Source organism: Nannospalax galili, unplaced genomic scaffold (genome assembly GCF_000622305.1).
Source record: "Nannospalax galili isolate Female #2095 unplaced genomic scaffold, S.galili_v1.0 scaffold344, whole genome shotgun sequence".
NCBI classification, from domain to species: Eukaryota; Metazoa; Chordata; class Mammalia; order Rodentia; family Spalacidae; genus Nannospalax; species Nannospalax galili.
Genome location: NW_008352153.1, coordinates 1,093,249 through 1,112,940, shown reverse-complemented (window position 1 = coordinate 1,112,940; position 19,692 = coordinate 1,093,249). Strand labels below are relative to the sequence as shown.

At 40.8% G+C, this 19,692-nt stretch overlaps 1 protein-coding gene across 1 annotated transcript in view; it reads right to left on the bottom strand.

The window, feature by feature from the left end:
• Ltbp1 (latent transforming growth factor beta binding protein 1) overlaps nucleotides 1–19,692 on the bottom strand; it is a 448,854-nt gene that overhangs the window by 164,386 nt on the left and 264,776 nt on the right. Inside the window, 2 exon segments of the mRNA XM_008849049.3 lie at nucleotides 12,036–12,107; nucleotides 14,569–14,671. Of these exon segments, the coding sequence (XP_008847271.2) occupies nucleotides 12,036–12,107; nucleotides 14,569–14,671 (175 nt within the window).

The window sequence follows — 19,692 nt, the reverse complement described above, 5'->3', positions numbered from 1 at the left end:
AAAAGGCTGATCACTCCTGATTTTTCACTTAGGGCTTCAGAAATTAAGAAACATGAGCAACTGTTTAGGAAGGCTCTTTGAGGTAATCAAGTTCTTTAAGACTTTTCTAAATAAACTGAAGGGAATAGAGATCCACAAACAGATTAAGGAGAAAACACAAGTTAAATGGAATATATTCCATCTAGATACGAGGGGCTTAAGGGTCCCTCTAAGACGAGAAGATTCCAGGCCAAAGCTTAACAACCATATGAAACGTGATCAGCAAACTGTGAATGAGAATTCCACTCAGACTTCAAGTCCTCAGGCTATAGTCCTTCAGGCTATTTTCCCTGTTTAAGGAACGCTTCTCCTAGCACTACACATATACAAGAAGAAAATCTTCTACCTTGATTATAAAATGTGTAACTTTGTAAGTGACTGACAGTTGCCAAATATAATAGAGATCAGAAGTCTCCTATTTTATGGGGTCAACCACATTCCTTAATGTTTTCAGATTAAATCTTTTAATAGTTTAAAAAACAAAGAGATAAACAATAGAATCTCTTCCTTGATTGTCCTCTGCAAGCCACCGATGCCTCTGGAAGCCCATCCTGAGTAGGAACTGGGCTCAAGAATCAAAGCTGCAATGAAGGCCGAAGGACTGGCAGGTCTGCAGCCTGTGGTGTTCCCCACATCCACCTGATGCTGGGAGGGCAGGCTAGGAGTTCACGTGAGCAGAAACAAGAAGTGAGTCTGTAAAGAAAGCAAGGCTGGTGGAGCTACGGCTAACAGGAAGGAGACTTACAGCTTTCTCTCCCTACTAAAAACACAAGTGCCCCTGCCTGTATGGCTTACCAATATACCAGGACCACCCATCAGCTTCAGGGATGCAACGCTGTCTGAGATGGTTGAGTAGTGGCCACGTCATATAATTGAACCTAAGACAAATGGTCTTTAAGGACTGGGGATGAAACTCAGTAGCAGAGTGTTTGCCTAGCACATACAAGCCTTTGGTTTGACACCCAACACTAAGAATAATAATATAATAATAATAATAAGTGTCAGATAACCTATTAACTAGATTACACAAAAATATTTAAATCAGGAAAAACGCATAACAAGAGATTCTCTTTAAACCACCTCATTCTTACCTAGGGATTTCAGTGCTGACTAATCATAGGAAAAGCCAGTACGATGCAGTAAGGACCTTCTCCCTCCTCTTTTGTAAGTGTATAGCACACCGAGGTCCCTTGAGCTTATAACTATTCCGAATGGTGAGCAACACATGAATAGGTGCAACCATTTTATGAGACAATTTTATACCAAATCATATTTTCAAAAAGGATGAAGGGACTGGGGAACCTAATGGGAAAACCTTTCCATTGAGACCTAGCTTTTGGTCTAACTAGGATATTAAATATTATTACCTGGAACAATTCACTCAAATTCCTTCAATCTCTGTTTCCACTCCTTTTAAAATAAAGGGGCTGTAGTAGATAATCCCCACAGTTACTTGTAGCTTAAATATTCTTTGACTTCAAAACAAGCTGCCAGTTGCTGGGTTGAAAATGCCAAAGAATAAACAAAGTATGACATTTAATGCATGACACATTCAACAGTGTAAGGGTACTTATGAGAAATAAACAGACTTTTATACATCTATTCTCCTACAAGAAAAATATGTATGTTTAACAAAGTAAGAATTTACTGCCTCTTCAGTGACGCAAGTTTATAGAGGAAATGAGCCATTTCTGGTCACTAACAGGCACTGGGTGCAAGGTGAGCACACTACTTCAGGGTCTTTACACTGTGGAGAAACACGAAGATTTCTGGAGACTCAGCCATGCTTAGACTTGCTGATGGATAGAAATTCCATTATAGAATTCCATTAACAGTAGGGCTTCCACTTGAACACAGAAAAAGTATCTCTTGAGATAAATGCTTTCCTCCTCCAGACAGAAGAGTTGGCTATTTAAGAAAGTACAGTGGGATGGTGTCCTAGTTTGTTTCTCCTTTGCTGTGACAAAATATTCTGACCACTACCAACTTGGGGAGGAAAGGGTTTATTCAGCTTACATCTCCCGGGTCACAGTTCATCAGGGAGCCCAAGGTAAGAAGGAACTCAGGGCAGGAACGTGGAAGCAGGAACAGGAGCACAGGCCACAGAGGATCACTGCTTACTGACTTGCTCCCCTGGTCCCTGCTCAGCCTGCTTTCTTATACAACACAGGCCCACCTGCCCAGGGGTGGCACTACCCACAGTGGGCTGGGCCCTCCCACATCACTCAACAATCAAAAAGGTGCCCCTTGGACATGGCCACAGACCAGTCCAATGGAGGCAATTCCCCAATTGAGGCTCCCTCAACCCAGGTGTGTCAGGTTGACACTAAAGCTATCTAGCACAGATGGGGAAATGGCAGCCAATAAAGTGCTTGCTCATGGGACCTAAGTTCAACCCTCAGTACCCACCAAAAAAAAGGCCAAGTGTTCTGGTGCATACCTGTAATCCCAGCACTGGGGAGGCAGAGACAAGGGGATTCCCGGAGCTTGCTGACCAGCTAGTCTAGCCAAATCAACAACCTTCACATTCAGTAAGGTGAGAATCTGGTGTGGTAGTGTATGCCTTTAATCCCAGCACTGGGGAGGCAGAGGCAGGTGGATCTCTGTGAGGTGGAAGCCAGCCTGGTCTACATAGCAAGTTCTAGGCCAGTTGGGGCTACAAGGAGACACTGTCTCAAAAACAAATAAAAAACATATAAGGTAGAACGCAATTGAAGAAGGCACCTGAGGGTCACCTCTGGCCCACACACATAGGCCTGCACGCATGTGAACACACATGAACACAGATACATACACACACAAACACACACACATATAAAAAGGTCATTTACTTTCCATAGAGAAGGACTACTCTGAGGACATAGGTATGTTTTCCAAAGAGGAAGATACACACTGAGTTCCTTTATTCCTAAGGCACGTGAAGATATTCCTTATGGTACATACAAGCTTGAATAATTTTAAAGGAATTAATTTCTAGATCTTCAACCTTCATATGTTTCTTTTGAAGTGATCTCTTTATTGAGAGCAGTTTTCTGGGAATTGAACCTAAGGCCTCACACATACTAGCCCAGTGTTCTACCTCTGAGCTACAGTCCCATCTTTTAAGAACACATCTACCAAGGCAGAGAGTGGTGGTGCAGGCCTTTGATCCCAGCATTCAGGAAGCAGAGGTAGGCAGACCTCTGTGAGTTCGAGGTCCGCCTGGTCTACATTGTGCATGCCAGGCTAGCCAGGGCTACAAAGTAAAACCCTATCTGGGGGGGGGGGAGAAATCCTACCTACCAATTCTTCATTTCTACCTCCATTTTTCCTCAGCATCTTCTTGCTTTCACAAAATCAAGGCAGCCTCTTGCCAACCCAAAATCTTTGTAGGCTTTCAAGGAACATTAGACTACAATGTAAAATTCTCACAGGCACCAAATAAGTCAACAACTTATAAATATATTCTATCCCTCCAGAGGAACAAAAACGTTAAGTCTGGTCTGTTTCATGGAGAGGCCAGACTTTGCCCCACAGATTAGATGGGTGACATTGCTCATAAACTCAATGATCCTGCTCTGCAGCCCCTAGGTCTTGATGAAAATATGAATTAAGTACATGTATAATACAAATATGCTTGAGATGAGTCTACCACATTTGATTCACTTTTAAAATGCAGGTGCTGGGGAGACGGCTCAGTGGTTGAGAGCACTGGCTGCTCTTGCAGAGGACCTGGATTCATTTCCCAGCACCCACATGATGGATAACAACTGTCCTTAACTCCAGTTCCAGGGGAATCCAACACCCTCTTCTGAACTCTATGGGCAATGCATGACACAGGTACACTTACATACATGCAGGCAATACACTCATACGCATAAAAAATAATAAGATAAAATATTTAAAATGCAGATGCTAGCCTGAACACAGGTGAATTTTTCAAAATTTTTTTAGGCGATAAATGAACAAGAGAGGTTTGGTGGACAAAAGTTCTAGAGCAATTGTGCTCAAGGTATTCTATATAAAATACAAGCTTTCTGCAGCCTCTGCAAAAGAAGACATCCTGTGGCAAAATATGTTCAGAGAAGCCATATATTCAATACACAGCACACTAGAAATCTAAAAAGGCCTTTGGCAAGGACGACTGTTTCTTGGTTTGGGGGGTTGCGTGTGTGTTTCTACTTTAACTTGGTGTTTTCTACACATCTACCTATGGAACCTTTTTTCACACAATATATTAACATTACTCTGAACTGGTGGTCAATGAAGTGCGTTCTGTAAACGGTTGCTGTCTAGAGGAGGCCTTAAAGATGACTGTGTGGGTTACAAAGAAGTGCTTATGTATGTGTCAATTCCAGACCTCAACACTGCCAAAGCCTCCTCTCTCAATCTGCCACTGTCCTACTATTAAGTGATTATCTATGTGGGATGAATTCAATTACTTGATTAGACTAATTGCAAGAGTTAAACCACTGTGGGAGCAACTCCCTTCCCTTCCAGTGCTTCTGTCTTTAGGGCGACAGGATAAAAGCACTATGGGAGATCAGTGAAGTTTGTGTTTATTTTCTGATACATGTGTGCCACACATGGAGATGCTGCTCACCACACACACTGTTGACCTTGGACTTCTAACGCTAGTGTACAAACACTACATTAACCTCTTGAAACGTTCATAGTAACATGAATCCATCTCATCACACACTAACGACAGGCATCTTCCCATTGAGTTGATAGTAGTCTTAGAGATTAAGGTCAAAGAACTCTTGGAAAGTACAATGTGTTAGCGACTCACTTCACTACTGTCTTTCCTGAGGAGATGTGAATAAAATAAACAGATATTTCCTTTTTTAATCTAAACCCAGTGACACAAGCATAGGAGGACACACCAGAAACAATTCTAAAATGCCTCTGGATGGGTCCCAAACTAATCTGCAAATGCTGAAATGGAGTGGTCAGGCCCAGAACAACCGTATTTCAATTCTTACTGTGAAACGACGTTTTAAAGATATGAAAGCTCAAAGGCACTGTGACCGCACATGCAAGCCCTACACCAGATCAAGTTAATCAAAATTCTAGCATGGATGAGTTGGGTGCTCACACAGTCCCACCCCTGGCTAAGGAGCTCTTGGACCACTGATGCTGCGGGGAGGGGAAGTCAGTTATTTTTCAGGGATGCAGCCTCTGAGAAGATCCTCATGCTCCAGTGACAGCAGTACACCCATAAATATACAGGCAACGTACGCCCATAGCAGACAGGCAACAAACACTAAGCCGACTCCGTGGGCCTGAGAAAAGGGTTCATGAAGCTGGCAAGGGAAAGTGGTGATGGGGATAGAGGAGAAAATGGAAGAAGGGAATTGAGCATGGATTTTATCAAAACACATCACATTCACATGTGAAATTCTCATTATGTTTACAATGTTTAAAAAATAATTTGTGTATCAGTATATTTGTTGTTGGACCAACTGCATAATGATTCAATCAATGAAATCTTCCAATGCTTTTACGCCATTTATGATAAATTATATAAATATTTCTGTTTTCATTTGCCATGTATATTTTAAGCTGAACCCTTAAACTTGTGTGGAAAAGAAACAGCATTTCAAGCAAAGTTATGTTACATAGCATGAAAACAGTGAAATCTGACCTTTGATCATTTATTTGATCATGTAAAAATTCCTTATTAGTCTCCATTTATTAATGTAAAATTTAGGTGTATAGACTAGGTTTTCTTAATAAGTTTTGCTTATTTATTACTAATAAAGGATTAAGATATTAATAAAATCCTTACTGTTAACATTGATTTGAGCTAGAACTGCAGCAATAATTCTAAGAGGGTGCCAGCACAGAGCATCTTCAAATTAACGAAATAACCATCAGTTCCCCCAGGGTCACTGACTAATGAAAAATAGAAATCTGCAACATAGTAATTGCTCTACAGGTTTTTAGATTAAGTGTCTTTGTAGAAAGATATTATGATAAACCTCTGGTTGGTGAAACAAAGTGAGTATTAAATGGTTTTTTAATACTTTATTTTATGTGTATTGCGTGTATTGCCTGCATGTAGGTAATGCATCCATGTCGTGCAATGCCCACGGAGGACAGAAGAGGCTGTTGGATCCCCCTGGGACTGGAGTTAGGGACAGTTGTTAGCTGCCATGTGGGTGCTGGAATTCAAATCTGGGTCTTCTGTAAGAACAACCAGTGTTCTTAACCATTGAGCCATCTCTCCAGCCCCCAATACTTTATTATTTTTATTTTATGTGTCTGAGTGTATTATCTGCATGTGTGTAAGTGTACCCATGTCATGCAATGCCCATGGAGGCCAGAAGAAGGCACTGGATCCCCTGGAACTGGAGTTTTGGATGGCTGTTACCTGCCGTGTAGGTGCTGGGAATCAAATCCAGGTCCTCTGCAAAAGCAGCCAGTGCTCTTAACTGCTGAGCCATCTTCCCATCCCAAGTACTAAATGTTTTATGGCATTAAATGACCATGTCTGGGTGGCCTCAGTCTTAGTTCACACCTATGGATTCTTTGCTATTATTTCCCAAACACAGAGCAAGAACAGTAGATTCTAAGTTTCACTGTTAGACTCACATTTCCCCTATATATTGCTTACCTTTTTTTTTCTAGAAAGATACAGAGATCTCCCTTGTGTAATCAAACTGAAGAGAATTTTTACAGTCAAAGTTGTGGATCCAGGCTCCACAGTGGTCAGTGAAGAACATTAACAAGGAAGAGGGAAAAACCACTAGGAGATCTTGAATAAAAACATCAATGGATGTTATTCCTTCAGCAGTCGGAATTCTGGACATGAAAACTGTACAGGTTACATGTTAAGTGAGAGAAGACAGGCACAAAAGAATACTGACTGGGTTGGATATAGTGATATGTGCAGGTAATCCCAGCACATATCTCAGGAGGTAGAAGATCACACATTCAAGGCTAGCCTGGGGTCTCTAATGAGGCCAGCCTGGATTACCCTGGGAGACCTTGTCTTTAAAAACAGAAAAGAACACCAGGTGTGGTGGTGCACACTTTTAATCTCCAGGCCTCAGGAGGCAGAGGCAGGCAGATCTCTATGAGATTGATGCCAGCCTGGTCTACATAATGAGTTCCAGGAAGGCTGGGACTAGGGAGACCTTGTCAAAAAGAAAAAAAAAAAACAAAACAAAAGACAAGACACTGGATTTGAAAATTCCAAAAGAGAGAAAACGTATCTCTCATAGGAACATTAATTACTTCTGAAAGTGGAATAGAGTGACATTCAGAGGGAAAGAGGGCACATCTAGGGTATAGGCAATATTGTGCTTTTTGACCTGGGAAAGAGCTGCGTTGTTCTGTTCACTCTGTGCTAACTGGCTGAGCTTTTGGAAAACCCTGTAACTCTGCTCTTACATGTGCACACACTTCTATCCATTGATTACACTCTCTCATATGAAGTTTTAAAAATGTAATTATTATTAGTAGTATTATTTTTGAGACAGGGTCTCCCTATAGCCCCAGCTGGCCTGGAACTCACTATGGAGACCAGGCTGGCCTTGAACTCACAGAACTCCAACTGCCTCTGCCTCTCAAGTGCTAGGACTAAAGGCATACGCCACTATGCCCGGCCTGTGCACTACCTTTTTGATTTCAAATAAAATCTAGTTATAGGTACATTTTAGGGAGCTTTTGCCTAAAAGGAGGCTGTTGGTCAAAGTTTTGGTAATGAGTATCGCTGTCCCTAATACATACATTTTGTAAATTTATTTTGTTAAAGCAAAACAACCAATATAATAAAATGATGCCATAAGAAAAGCTCTGTGGGCAACTAACTCTTTCACATTTCCTTGCAGTGGTTCATCCAGAGTCAGTTACAATTCGGCAAGTTGGGAGAGTGAATCAAGCAAATTACATCCTGCTGACTCAAAGTGCTGTAATTACACTCCATTCTGAGGGCAGGAACAAGCTTTACTTACTGCCTGTCACATCTCTTCAGGCTATAGCGCAGGAATGTCCCATCAATTAATGTTTGTGGAATAGTGAATCACTGGGAAAGACTTTAAAGAGCATTCATGAAAAAATAAAATGCATGCCTTTGATGATAATAGTGCAGCCGTTTGATCATCGTGTTTCTGCACTGTACAGAGCATCTTGGAGTGTAGTTATAATGAAGAAAAAAAATGTTGATTTTTTTGTATCTGATAAAATCATGAAACTGTTTAACTGTAGAATGCCAAGAGATTTTTGCTTCTAAAAGATATTTCACCAGACCGATCTCCATGTACTTCCCTAGCCAAATTTCTAGAACTCAGAGTTGCATTAAACTTGTTTTTGGAGGGGATAGGGTCTGACGTAGCTCAGGCTGGCCTCAAAGTCACTATGTAGCTGATGACGACTTTGAACAACTTACCTTCCTACCACTACGTCTAGAGTGCTGAGATTAAGATGTAAGCCACCATACCTAGTTTGGGCAGTGCTGAGGACTGAACTCAGGCCTTCAGCATGCTAGGCAAGCATTCTGCCAACCGAGCTACATCCCCATTCCTCTACATCGGCCTTTTAGATACCCTTATCTCATGACAAAGGAAGCTACTGGAAGTGGGGAATGGCAGGCAACCAGAGTGCAGACACTTTTTTTTTTTTTTTTTTTTTTTTTTTTTTTTTTTTTTTGGTCTTTTTGAGACAGGGTCTCCCTAGCCCCAGCTGGCCTGGAGCTCACCATGTAGACCAGGTGCTAGCCTTGAACTCTGAGATCTCTTGAGATCTGCCTGCCTCTGCCTGCCTCTGCCTCCCAAGTGCTGGGACTAAAGGCATGCACCACCACACCTGGCTTCAGAACAGGGACATTCTTAATACCATTTCCAGAACATACTATTTCAATTTGTTCTTTTTCAAACTGTTAGCAAAATTATCAAATGACAAATGATGAATGTCACTCTAAATCTACCAGGACATATCACTGAATTGTTTGTTATGGTAAATGAAACAAATTCTAACAATTCCATAATGTGGAGAGTGGAAAGGCAGGATTTAAGGCTGCGTGTGTATATGTGCAATAAATCATTCTTTTGAAAAGATAATTACTGAACCACTAGAGAAGAGAGGGAAAAAAAATCTTTGAGGGCAATTATGTGAAAGCCCTCAAATTAACGTGTGCACAGTTGGTTCTTTGTTATTGAGTGCACATTAGTAAAAGTTGCTTCAGGACATGAATTCGCTTCATTGAAGGAAATACTGTAATTCTAGTTATTAATCACTTTAATTTTCAATGTGCTTTGTAAATGGAGATGACTTGAGACTATAAGAACAATGTGGAAAACACAAGTAATTAGATGCTTAATGGGTTCCTTTTGAATTTCTGTTGGGGGTCATAGAATCAAAAGGCTTCAAGGTTATAGGAAACCTCAGGGTGCAAATGTAATACAAGAACGTTCTATTTTATTTTGCCAACTAATAATATCACAAAGGGAGTGAAATTAAGCCCTGCTCTCATTAGCAATTACAGTAGATTAGGCTGAATGAAATCACAGTGTTTCATGAGTCAAACTCTGTTGTGTAATTTAGCGGTACCTTCTTGAGGCACCATGAAATAGAATTTTCTGTGATACTTCATTCCAGAATCCTTGCCAAAAAGTGTCACACTCCTTTGTAGCTCTCCTCCAAAGACCAACATGAGCCAGGATTTGGTGTTACTAGCCAACCATCAGAGGAGCTGACCAAGGCAGAACCATCTGATTTACTCAACATGAACCCAACTTGCTAAAGGTCCCTCAACCATACCCACAGAGAAAAATACAAAATACGCAAGCATCTCTTGAAGAATTCTCCAGTCAATTACTGAGTAAAGTATCTTGTAATATTTCACCTCTACTGTTTTGTTTTAGATGGTATCTTTCTGCATAGCCCAGAACTCACCATTTTCCTGCTTCCATCTCTTGAGGATTATAGTCATGCACCACCATATCCCAACTTACATTCATTCATGTGTGTGTGTGTGTGTGTGTGTGTGTGTGCTTTACATAAACTATGCATGTAGTTTGTAATATGAACCCATGACCAATCTTGAGTCAGCTAGAAGAAATATATAAGATAATCTTTTTCTAATTAAATAGAACCAAATTAACAGCTTTGACTTCTACTAGCTCTTAGAAGAGACAGGAGGCCTTCTGTTTTAATTACCTGTATCTACATTAGTAATGTTTTATAAATATATATAAAGGTGATAAATGTGGCCATGGTGTATGTACACATACATGTGACTGAAAGAGTGTAATCGTGGTTGGGCTTTTTATTAGTAGTCATCTGTTCAACTGTAGGCAAAGTTGTTTACTTTTTCTATACCTTGGTTTCTAACTGAGGTTAATGGCCAGATGTTACAGGCTCTTCTGAAGACTGAAAAATAGAAGCATAGTGCAAGCACACAGCAAGTAAGCCAGCAGGAAATGTTAGCTCTCATTCAATACAATAAAGCAAAGCTGTCAGGAGCTTCGGTTGTATGCTCTGTCCACCTAGCTTTGTGAGTTAACCTACATTGCACAAGTTACTTAGCCTCATAGGCTTCGATTTTTCTATCTGCTAAATGCAAATAATAGTATCTACTTCACACAGTCATTTGTAGGACTAACAGAGATTGCTGAATTGAGTACATAGTATCAGAGAAATGTCTGCATATAATAAACAGTTATTAGAATAAAATTATTTATTCAGAAAATTTAATTATTTGCTTACTATTTTATGCTTGTAGATGCTGTGTTTAAAGATAGAATTTATGAAGAACCACTAAAAATATCTTGGTTTTATTCCTGATACTTGACCAGCTATGACAAATTTTTATTATTGATACTTGACCAATTAGAATAAATCAGTAAGTCGATTATTGGTAACAAATAAACCCTTTCTTCATGCCATAAATCTTCAAACATCATAATCTCTAGTCTCTGCATTTACAAATGAGAAAGACTGGTTTCTTCATTGGGAAGATGATCAGTCCACGTGTATGGAGAAAAGGATCTAAGCAAATTCTTAAAATACAATGTGAAGAAATCATTTCAAAACCGAGTAAGAAGAGATCCTAATGCTGAGTCTCTCAGCAATGATCCCACAATGTTAGGTCTACTGTTTAGTTTAATATATGTTAATATTTAGTTATTAAATCAAAATTTGATGATAACCTAGACATTGATAAAACTGAGATACGATTGGTTTCCGCTCTATGCAGGAACACAAAAGACACATAGCCTCCTTATGAGTTTAGTTTCTTCACTTATAAAGTATAGACTTAAGACTAGATGAATTATGAAGTTTCCCCTGTTTATACAAAAAGCAGCAAAAGTACTCAGGGCATTTCATATTTAATCTATAGCTTTTCTGCTGCCTGGGGAAGGTATGTTCATGCTGATATTTAGTTCCTAAATATTCTGAGATAGCTAGCAATAGTCACAAGAGGCAAGAAGGGAACTCTGTTATGAACTATGAGTCAGCAAAGAAGTGGCTCTACTAGGTGGATAGAGGTGCGGGCACCCATGCATCCATATGATGTGACCAGCACAAAGACCCAGGGTACTGCAGGCTTATTTTAATTATTTTTTATGTGCATGAGTGTATTGCCTGCATGTAAGTGCACCCGTGTCATGTAATGGCCATGGTGGTCAGAAGAGAGCATCGGATTCTCTTGGAACTGGAGTTATGGATGATTGTTAGCCACTATGTGGGTGCTGGGAATCGAACCAGGTCCTCTGCAAGAGCAGCCAGTGCTCTTAACTGCTGAGCCATCTCTCCATGTCCAAGGGTACTGCAGAATTTACCAAAAGCTAATAGACAGTAAAAGAGTTTCACAAGCTTTCAATGGAAGAGAAGCAATTCTACCAACTGTACATTAAGCATATGTCCTTAGCTGCATGGATGGAGAGGAGGTAGCCCACCCTGTGACCTTCACGTGCTGGGCCCAGGCACAACAGATGGTAAAATAACTCAAGTTTCTACAATGTTAAAACAACTGTTGAATCTACATCAATAAATTTAATAAGCGTTACCTTGACAATAGGTGTTGTTGACCCGCTTATAACCTTGTAGGCATTCCATCACTTGAGTATACCCATGGTAAGCTGTAAGGGAAAAAATCCTCTGTTACATACTTAGTTTAGATTCTTATGATCCCAGGTTGCTAGGTGTGGCACCATTTAAGGCACTGGTAGCCTCATCATTTGCAGGCTCTCAATACCGATGACTTTCGAATCACGCTTGTATTTCAGTGTGCTTCATATTGTTTAACAGATGCAGTCCTAAAAAGGTGCCAGTAAATCTTTATTATATTAACTGGATCACAGTTTTATATTTTCCTTCAATTAGTGATTAAATATTTTTTATCACAAAAGATGCATTCCTTCCCAGCAATTCACTTCAGAGAATGGTGGGGTGAAAAGAGACACACTGGCATGGGGGAGTTGCTTCCTTTACCCCTGTCCTCACATCCAGTGTTGTCCCATAGAATGAAGATACTGTCAGGTGCCTGCAGAGACTGTGGGATCTCAGCTGTGAGTCCCTCAAAGACAAAATGATAATATTCAACAGTCATCCACTTCAAGGCACAAAGCCAGGCCAGTTGATCTCCCAAAGTCTTCATCTGCTTAGGACTCTATGCTAATTTTCTTCTAAAACTGTGTAAAGGCAAGTGACTTGTTCACACTAAGCACATTTCTAATAGATGACAGACTAATTAACGAAATCATTTACAGATTTAAAATTTAGTTTTCAGAGCAAATAGAAAAGAGCAACAATGAAAGATCTTTTTGCATGTGGTTAAACCAAAATTTCATTAAATAAAAGTCACTTGGAAACTGAAGTTCGAATTATTTTTGAGTAAAAAAAGTCATGGAAGACAAAGCCATCATATAATAGAAGCCAAGTTGAGTCTGCTCTCTTCCAACTTGAGTATGATTTAGGGAGTACCACCAACCAAGGGAACGAAAGTTTTTAAATGACACAGGAAGAATGTGACCCTTAGGGTGCTTCTCAGGGGTGAGCACTTCAGACAGCACAAGCAGAGTAAATGTCAGGATGGTAAGAGTTTACCTCATATCATCCACAGTGCCCTCTCTGAAACCAAAACAATCTCTGCAATTTTATACAGTAAATGAGCCAACCTATGATTTTATTTTCATCAATGTTCTAACTTTGTACTTCCACATTTGACTGAAATCATTATCGAGTGTGGAGTTAACACAGCCATATAAAGCAATGAATTCATCTCCAGATGATGCAATTCTAAATTTTTTTTAAAAGGCAGGAGGTCAAGAATGACCATTAGGAATTAAAGGGCCGGGGGGGAGGGGATTATGAATCCCGTTATCCCTAACCCTAACATCTGCCATTCTTGGCTCTTTTGGAATTTAGAAAAGGAAAGAAATAGAAATAGTTAAGCAAATAAGCACAGAAAGGAGGCAAATGGACTGGAAAAGCAAGGAGAAAGCATTAAGAAACAGAAACTTAGACCAGAAATGAGGTTACAGGAACTCCTTTACCCTCAGTCCCAACATGTCACCTTTCACAGTATTATCAGTCTAACATACATGGCAAATAAAGGGGACACGGTTCCCAAAAGAATGATGGTGCATTTTCAACAATTTAGATATAGATTCCTATTTAATGGCCCATCAGAATCAACATCAACGAGAGAGGCAGCAGTCAAGGTTATATTGATCTAACTCTCAGCATCATGCTCTTTAAATATCCTTCTAGAATAAAGAACACAAATATAAATATGACTCTTTAGCTATATGAGACAAACGTTGATAACTGAGAGAAAATGTTGCTCTTGTGGCAAAAACAGAAGTGTAAGAAAGCTCAGCCAAAAACAAGTTATCTCTGTCTTTCTAAGATGTATTTCTCAGAAATCAGTCAGCCATAGTTACCACTATGCTCTAAAACCCAATGAGAAACTTTTGTGCGGAGGAGAGTGATGGAAATCGTTTATCAAATCAACGATTTCTGCTAACACTCTGCATGCAAACCACAGCATACTGGTGAGATAAAAAGGGCAAAGTCTTGGGTCCAGCAAGGACAATTTTTTTTTCACAAACCAATAATAACCAATCCGTTCCTCATTTTAGCTTTTCTTTTAAGGAAGTGTGAGATCCTAGAATGGAATCTATAGCAAAAGTTGTAGATGTTCATAAAATTTTCATTTAAGGAATCTAACCTAAGAAATAGTAACTAGAGTGATTTTTTGTAGGGTTTGAAATACTTGTTTACCATATTAAAAGGCATTTATTTCCTTTACCCCTGAGCCAAAGGAGTCAGTTTTTGCCTATCACCTCTTCATAGTCTTTCCCCCCTATCAGTAATCCAACTGCAGAAGGCAACTAATAACTATGCTTATTGAAAAAACAAAGAAACAATAGAAAATTTTTAACAAGGTTTTTTGCAAGATTTCTAGAAAATGTAAGTTATAGGACTATATTCTAGAATACAGCCAGAGGTTTCTTTGAAAGTCATCATTAGAAGAGTCATGGTAAGAAAGCAGGTCTGCTCCATTAACCTGCAGAAGAATCAGGAGACATCACTTACATGGCTTCTTGGGGCATTTCTGGCATTTGTTAAAGCCCCAGGAGGTCCCCACAGTCCCACAGCAGTCCTCTTGCTTTGAAAGGCCTGGGAGCGCTTTGCCACACTGCAATGAGGTGTGAAATGGGGAGGTTAACTGAGTGCAGGATCCTTAGCCCCAGAACTGGGACACTTCACAGTCACATTGCAAAACAGTTCCCTTGCTATGGACACAATTATAGAGGACAAGAACAATGATAAAACTTTGAAACCAAACACCAGGGCAGAGTCAATACCCAAGAAGCACATTTTCAAATAGAGTTCTTTGCATTTTTAAGAACTTATGAAAATCTGTCACTGCTCTGAGCACTTTACAAAACTTTTCTCCACCCCCTCCACTTCCCTTAATGATGAGAACATCACTATTTAAAAGATCAATATAAACCTTTTTTGATGGTCCTGGAGAGCCAATCTAAGACCTTGTACATGCTAAGCAAGTGCTTTACCACTAAGTTATATTCCCATTCCTCAATAGAACATTTTTACATCTTAGTTGTAACTGTCTATTTAAATTTCTCTTGGGGACCATCAAGGAACAGTGCTCTAAGGGTGTGACTGGTATGTAAACTACAGCATTGGAGCAGGCCCCATGCAGAAGAGCCTTCTGATTTTACCATTGCCTGAACTTTCCCTGACTATACATTGTTCCCTCATCTGGGGCATATATGATAGCTTCTGTTGGGCTTTCCCACAGTAACTGCTTGCCTGAAGAGACTATAACTAGTTTGCTCCTTAGTTGGTTTGTTCTTTTTTTCCTTCATTCAGCAGTTATTGACCATTTGCATAGTGTCCCATGTATTAGGATATAAAGATGGACATATGCACTAAACTGAAAGAAAAAGTGGAGGAACTGGGCAGAATCAACTGTGAAGTGGACCAGGGGAGTAGACAAGGAAGGAATCTCAGAACCTAGGAGGGCCAAGCAGGGATGACTAAGGGCAGAGTCAGATCAACTCTGGCAGAGAGGTCAGCCAAGCTAAGAAGGGGCTGGTAGGTTTAGGCAAGACCAGTCTGAACAGGCAGAGCAGACACCCATAGAGCTACTGGAACAATACTGTCAGATGTTAAGAGCAGGTAAGACCCCTAGTCAACCATAGGACATCAGATGAGGCTGAGGCAGGAGCATGAAGTTAGTTAGAACTGCCTGAAAACAGAACCTGCCCTGCAAGACACTATGAAGACAAGATGGGCAAGGAGGCTTACCCGACTTCCAGGCCAACTGCCCAGGGAAAGCCCATACGCCACATCTTTGTCGTATGAACAAATGCAGACTATCTAAGGAGTCCCTCTGCCTTGCTAAAAAAAAAATCCTCCAAATTGTTTCCAGAGTCATCTTTTCTGAGACAAGTTTGATCACTTATCTCTACTGACTAAACACTTCCAACAACTTGGTCTGGCATGGTTCCCTTCCTGTTTGGAGACAGAAGACCTTTTTTTTCCCACCTCAGGCAGTATCTTGTCACCCCACCTCAGTGTATCTATCCTTTGGAACAGCAAAGAGCCCTTTTTTGTCTAACAACGCATGTCTTTTTGAAAGCTGGCTTCTCTCTCTGAATTGCCCCCTCATCTCTTCTATCCTTATTCTTCCCATGAGACTCAGCCTTGAAGAGCTCCAGCTCCTCAGTGTGTGATCCCTTCCTTATCTTTACTTCACAGCTGCTTCTACACAGGTGCACTGCCACACACATTCCAGTTCAGGGCACACATATTAATAACTTGTCTGTCTTTATATCCCCATGGGACACACTGCAAATGCTCGATGAATGCTTCCAATGGGGAAACCCAACAGAACTTGGCATACGTGCCACAGGCCATGGAACAGTCCACAGTGAGGGACGTCTAGGTAAATGGTGATCCTAAGAGGCACGACGAGGTATAGATATAACCTGGCAGGCATTCAGGGACAGTGTTCCTTCTTGCTAGGTCCAGGCATGCAGCATTCTGATTGAGGCTCTGAGTGACTACATAGTTAAGTCAAAAAACAAACAAACAAGAAAGAAACAAGAGAAGGCTAGCTCAGGCAGTGGAATTTTAAATGTAGCACAGTATTGATGTCCTTAGGCTTTTATGAATTTTAATAATGTTGGCAGAATACGGCACAAACTCCAAAAGCAGTATGTGATAGTGGTTAAGTTATAGCTGAGAAATTATACATGTCTGGGTAGGAACTCTGGTTCTAGGACTTCATACACAAACTGAGACTAGTTTTCTTATCCATGGGGTACCTAATAGCACTTGTGCTGATGGTCATGGACTTGAAAGGGAAAATGCACATGCAGCGCTGGGCACTAGACCTGATACATGTAAGTGCTAAGTCATCATTCTCCATCATCATTATCATTATTATATTATTAGCATGTGAAAGTTCCTTGTTCCAAATGTCCCATGTCAGATCCAAGTTGTCAGGTTCTCCAGGGAGCATGGGGCATATGAGTGGACTGTGGGTGCTTAGTGCAACAAGCAGGATACTTTAACTGCCCATTTAACAGCACCAACAATCCACATGAAATGCCTTTATAGGACAAAATGGATTTTCCTCAAATAAAAGTTGGTTCTAGAGGCATTTTGTGTTGGTACACTTTTTAGATGACTCTAAAAGGATGTAATCCTGGACAAGGCACTACAAAGAGCCCAGGAGGAAGTGAGCAAGGCCAAGGTGAGTGTGTCCATGATACCTGGGTAGTCACTCCACAGATAGAAGAGTTGAGTGTGATTTTCTTAAAAGACATGGAAATCTTTCCCACAAAACAAGCCAGTCAGTTGAATGAACACGTCCTGTGTAGCTGTTGTGAGCCAGACACCAGCTTACTGACAGGGAAACCTGTCAGTAGATAGCTTATTGCTAGCTGTGGGTACTACATGATGAGTGGGAACACTCCCATCCCAGAGCTGGACCAGCACCAGGGCCACCGGTGAGCAGTCTCAGACATGATGGAAAGACCAGACAGAGCAACGTATTAAAAAAGAAGGCAGACAGTAGAGAAACTGATGGGAGAGAAACAAAGATACACACAGATACAGAGAGGCAAAGACAGATTGAGGGAGAAACAGGAGAAAGGGCGAGAAAGACTCAGCACGAAGACAAACCACCTGAACCCAGTCACTGCCCAGCTCCTTGAGCTGAATCACAGAAGACTTAAACCCAGAGCATCAAGGATGCAAGGAAGAAGGGGGGACAATGATGCAGGTCTAAGCCAGGAAGAACCCGAAAACAAAAGGTCTCCACTGTTGCAACCTGGCCGCTAAAGAGCGTGTAATGTTTACTTCTAGCTTTAGAAATTCGTTGGTTTATTTGAGACACTGTCCACCGCACATGCAGCCCATTCTCGTACCAGACTCTAGGTTCTTCTCTTAATCGAGCAAAGCACTCAACACTTGCTGGTTTTATATGCTCAAAATGTTAGTAGCAGTTAAAATCCAATTTTCACCTTGGATTCCTAGAATGTTTTATTTGGTAGAGCAAAAATAAATCATTTCCCTCTACTGGGCCTCCAAAAAAGGTACAAGGTTTTCATTACATGATTCAAGCTGCTTTATCCCATGGCTTTGTTTTTGCGGGTCTACAGCCAAGAGCAGCAGAAGCCATCCAAATCGATGGAATAAATGGCTGTGTAGGTGGTACCACAGCACTGTGTGTGTGTCTGAAAACTGGGTCTGCACAGTGTAGAAATGAGCTACAAGAGATGAAGTCATGGTTATAAGGCACAAGACTTTGCCTCAGTCCCATCAGCTATTTAGGTATGAAGAGGTTTAATGTACAGCCAGAAGTGTCACCTGAGAGATCTCTGTGGCCACATTCAGGGCTCTCACTCCATAGACCACTGGATCCCACAAGCCTCATGCCAGTGTAGTAAGAAGTACCCAGTGGAAAGAGTGGGGCAAAGATGGTCTTTCCCACATGAAAAGGCGGCAGTGGGGAGAACTACATGGAGTCGAATGAGGTTAGCAGACTGGGAAGTTCTGCTTCTCAGCGAGATGAACTCATATGAGTGCAGACTTGCTCTAGCCATATTCGCATGCACAAAGCAAGGTGATTTTTACAAGCTAAAAGCACAAGAGTTAATTACCACATTTTCAGAGAATGACTATCTTTTCAGAATATATCTTATATATAAGCATACCAGTGTCAAATTTATCCCCCTGTACTTCTCTAGATCAGGTCAAACAAACAATATGCTGTAACTCCTCAAAAAGTTCCCTTAACCTTCAGTGCAGACAAAGGAACACTAAAAGCCCACAAACTTGCTAGGATCCAGCTAGAGCAAGCAGAGAGGCCTATGATGATCAACTGAGGAGGCAATGAGCTATGTATAGACATGATGGCAGCAGAGCTGAGACACACAGAGCAAGGTGACACTGTTGTGTGACAGCGGATTGAAGTTCACGGATCACAGATAAATAGAAAATCTTTCCAACCTTAATGCTCCTAAGCAATGGGAGATGGTGACATCTTTAGTGGAAGCTGAGCCTGATGCATCATCTCTCAGGAATGCCCAGGATACAAAGCAAATAACCTCTGTGGTTTCTGCCAGGTTTAAGATTCTGAGGTCAGCATGTGCTGCTAGGTTACATGACTCCATTTATAAAATATAGAGTAGTGGATGCTAGAGCCAAGTGCAAGTACTTCTGTTGCCCCAAGTTTATAACAGGGCGAGGTCTGAGCAGAATGTAGGCTTAATTCCAGGTCCCATCTAACTGGTCTCCTAGCCACCTCCTTTCTGTCTTTTCTCTTCCTCACTTCAACATTTCTAGAGATTCTCACCAGGTCTGAGCCTCTGCCTACTAGACTTACACAAACAAGACAAAAAAAGGAAAAACAAACAAAGCTGCCCTTGGCCCCGATTCTCCAGTACACTGACCATGGCTCCTAGAAAACTGAGTGTGTAAAAGTAACTTCTCAACTTCTCTTATCTACATGTCTTTACGAGGCTCTGCTTTGGAAGATCAGGTCACTTATGAATCACCATGACTGTTCCATAACTACCCATGTTAAAACATTCACAACACAAAATAACTATAAATAGTATAAAGTCCTTTAATTTCACAGCAAATTGTCAAAAAATTAATAGGGAAGTAATTTTTTTTTAC